Source organism: Cannabis sativa, chromosome 7 (assembly GCF_029168945.1).
Source record: "Cannabis sativa cultivar Pink pepper isolate KNU-18-1 chromosome 7, ASM2916894v1, whole genome shotgun sequence".
In the NCBI taxonomy this organism is placed as follows: domain Eukaryota; kingdom Viridiplantae; phylum Streptophyta; class Magnoliopsida; order Rosales; family Cannabaceae; genus Cannabis; species Cannabis sativa.
This window is the reverse complement of record NC_083607.1, coordinates 41093322-41096110: the sequence shown is the minus strand read 5'-3', so window position 1 is coordinate 41096110 and position 2789 is coordinate 41093322. Positions and strand designations below refer to the sequence as shown.

General features: G+C 39.9%; 1 protein-coding gene across 1 annotated transcript; it reads left to right on the top strand.

Moving 5' to 3' along the window:
* The first annotated feature begins 605 nt into the window (after window positions 1–605).
* Window positions 606–2135, top strand: LOC115696508 (protein FAR1-RELATED SEQUENCE 5-like). The gene has a single exon (XM_030623408.1). The coding sequence runs from the start codon at window positions 606–608 to the stop codon at window positions 2133–2135; it is 1530 nt and encodes a 509-aa protein (XP_030479268.1).
* Window positions 2136–2789: the final 654 nt, after the last annotated feature.

The window sequence follows — 2789 nt, the reverse complement described above, 5'->3', positions numbered from 1 at the left end:
CCAAAAAAAAAAAAATCCTTACTTTTCAATCTTTATTTTCCACAAATAAAAAAATGTACTATTACTTTTTTCCGGACGCACGAAATGGTTTAATTCATTAAACAAGGTTGGTAAAGGCCCATTCATATAAGCCCAACAATTTTAAATGTTACCACCAACCCATACAACTCAACAAAATTTCTAAACCCTAAACTCATACAATAACCTTATTTTCCAATTAATTTATTCAAAAGTAAATGTAATTGTACCATTTCACTGTTCTAAAGTACGAAGACAGTGGAATAGAGTTCTTAATTTTGCAAAGGCCCATTAATATCAGCCCATTAGACTTAAATGTGATCACCAACCCATATTACTCTACAATCTGAGGCATTCAATCTCATAAAATCTAATTTCACTCGACTCACCACTATCTTTCCCTTACTCTTCATCTCAAATTCTTGGATATCAATAACAATCGAACACTCTAACTGTACTCCAGTACATTAACGTCGAAGGAACAATTGGTTACTTATCAGTAAGTCTTTTTTTTTTGGATCTTTCTCGACAACCATTCCTTACCTATTAACTTTATCATTTAAATTGTTAATTCAAACAGATACAATATGGAGGCCGAGTCTCAAGCAGAGAACATGAATGAGGAACAAACCTACGAATGGGAAAGCATAACAGCAGAGCTAAACATCACAAAACCAGTGAATGAGATTCAAATATGTGACGTCCTAGGCAAGAGTCTCGACAAACTGGGAAAATGGGAAGCATTCTACGAAATGTACGCGAAACGGATGGGTTTCGGCACAAGAAAAGATGATGTACGACGTTCTCAAGGAGTCATTGTAATGCGCAGGTGGGTTTGTTGTTCTGAGGGTTACAAAAGAATCACAATAACGGAAAGACAAAGAAAAAAGAGACCTCATGATGTCACTAGAACCGGATGTCAGGCAGCATTACGTATTTTACTCACACAACCGTCTAACACTTGGAAATGCAAAGAGTTTAGCACAATACACAATCACGACCTCGCTTCATCAAGTGAGGTACAATTTTTGAGATCATACCAAGTAGTGTTCGATGGATTGCTTGCCCAAGTTAGGTCGATGAACTTCGTTGGAATTAAAACTGCCAACATAATGTCTCATGTTGCTTTGCAAAGTGGAGGTTACGAGAGAATGCCATGTCAACTTCGAGATGTCTACAACAGTGTTGCTGGTGCCAAGCGAGAAGAAAAGATAGAGACGGTCTCGGAAGGAGCATTGGGATTTCTTGATTGTCTCGCAGAGAGGGATCCAAATTTCTTCGTTGTATATCAGGTGGACGAGGAGAATCGATTGGCTAACTTATTTTGGGCAGATGGAAACTCACGTGTCGACTATGTGGCTTTTGGGGATGTACTAGGGTTTGATACCACCTACATGACAAATGAGTACAATAAGCCTCTCACTGTTCTCATTGGCGTAAACCACCATTTCAACACATGCATCTTTGGGTTCGCTCTCCTCCTCCACGAGAAGCTTCCATCCTATTGTTGGCTACTTCAAAAATTTCTCGAATGCCATGGAGATAAGAAGCCAAATGTTGTAGTTACTGACCAAGATGTGGCCATGAAACAGGCCATCATGGAACACATGCCTGATGTTACACACCGTCTATGTGCTTGGCATCTCAATACAAATGCTTCCAAAAAGGTTAAAGATTCGATCTTCTTGAAAAGATTTAAGTATCTAATGTACAACTACTACGAGGAGGAGGATTTCGAAGCAAGATGGTTAGACGTCATCGAAACCCAACAACTAACAGATAATGAATGGTGCCAAACAACATTCGACATAAGAAAACAGTGGGCAGAAACTTATTTGAGGGGTTCATTCGTTGCAGGAATGAGAACCACACAACGTTGCGAATTGATCAACTCCGCCCTAAAAAAAATTTTAGAGAAGAATTATTTGCGTGAATTTGTAACAACCATAGATATGACAGTCTCAAAGCTTAGACACAACGAGACTGCAAATGACTTCAAAAGCAGATGCACTCGACCTCACCCACCTAATCCTACATGCTTGACCACGTACTACAACCAATGTGCTGAATTCTACACAAGAACTATGTACCACAAGGTTGCTGAGCAGCTTGATTGAGAGAATAATTATTTTGTCATAAGTCAAGAGCAAGAAGGAGAGTGGCAGGTATACACCATTAGAAAGTTTCAGCATCCGGGAGTCCAATACCGAGTTCATTACTGTGAAGGCCAACAAGCACTACATTATAGCTACATGCTATATGAAGGTCAGGGGTACCCTTGTAGACATTTATGGGCTACAATGAAAAGATTAAACATGAGAAGAATACCTAATACTCTTCTCATGAAGCGATGGAGCAAATTCGCGAAGACAAATCTCCACCTACATTTTAACCCCCCGGCACAAGAACAACAACACATTTATGAGATGGCTAGGTTTGGATGTCTCAGTTCACTAACTTATAACTTCACTTTCTATGCAGCAAAAATAGAGGATTCGTACACCCGTGCAAAGGAAGAGATTGAACGGCTAACTCTAATGTTCAAGGAAGAATTTGAGATGAGTTCCAATCAAGAAGGAGAGACGCCACAACCTGGAAGATATCGTAGCAACCCCAACATTATTAAAGACCCTGAAGTTGTGAGAACAAAGGGTACGGGAAATCCAAGGGAAGGACCGAGCGGGGAGCAGATCCCAAGAAACTCAAGACATTGTCGCATTTTTCGCTCATCAGGCCATGATTATCGACGATGCCCAAACCGTCAACAGAAT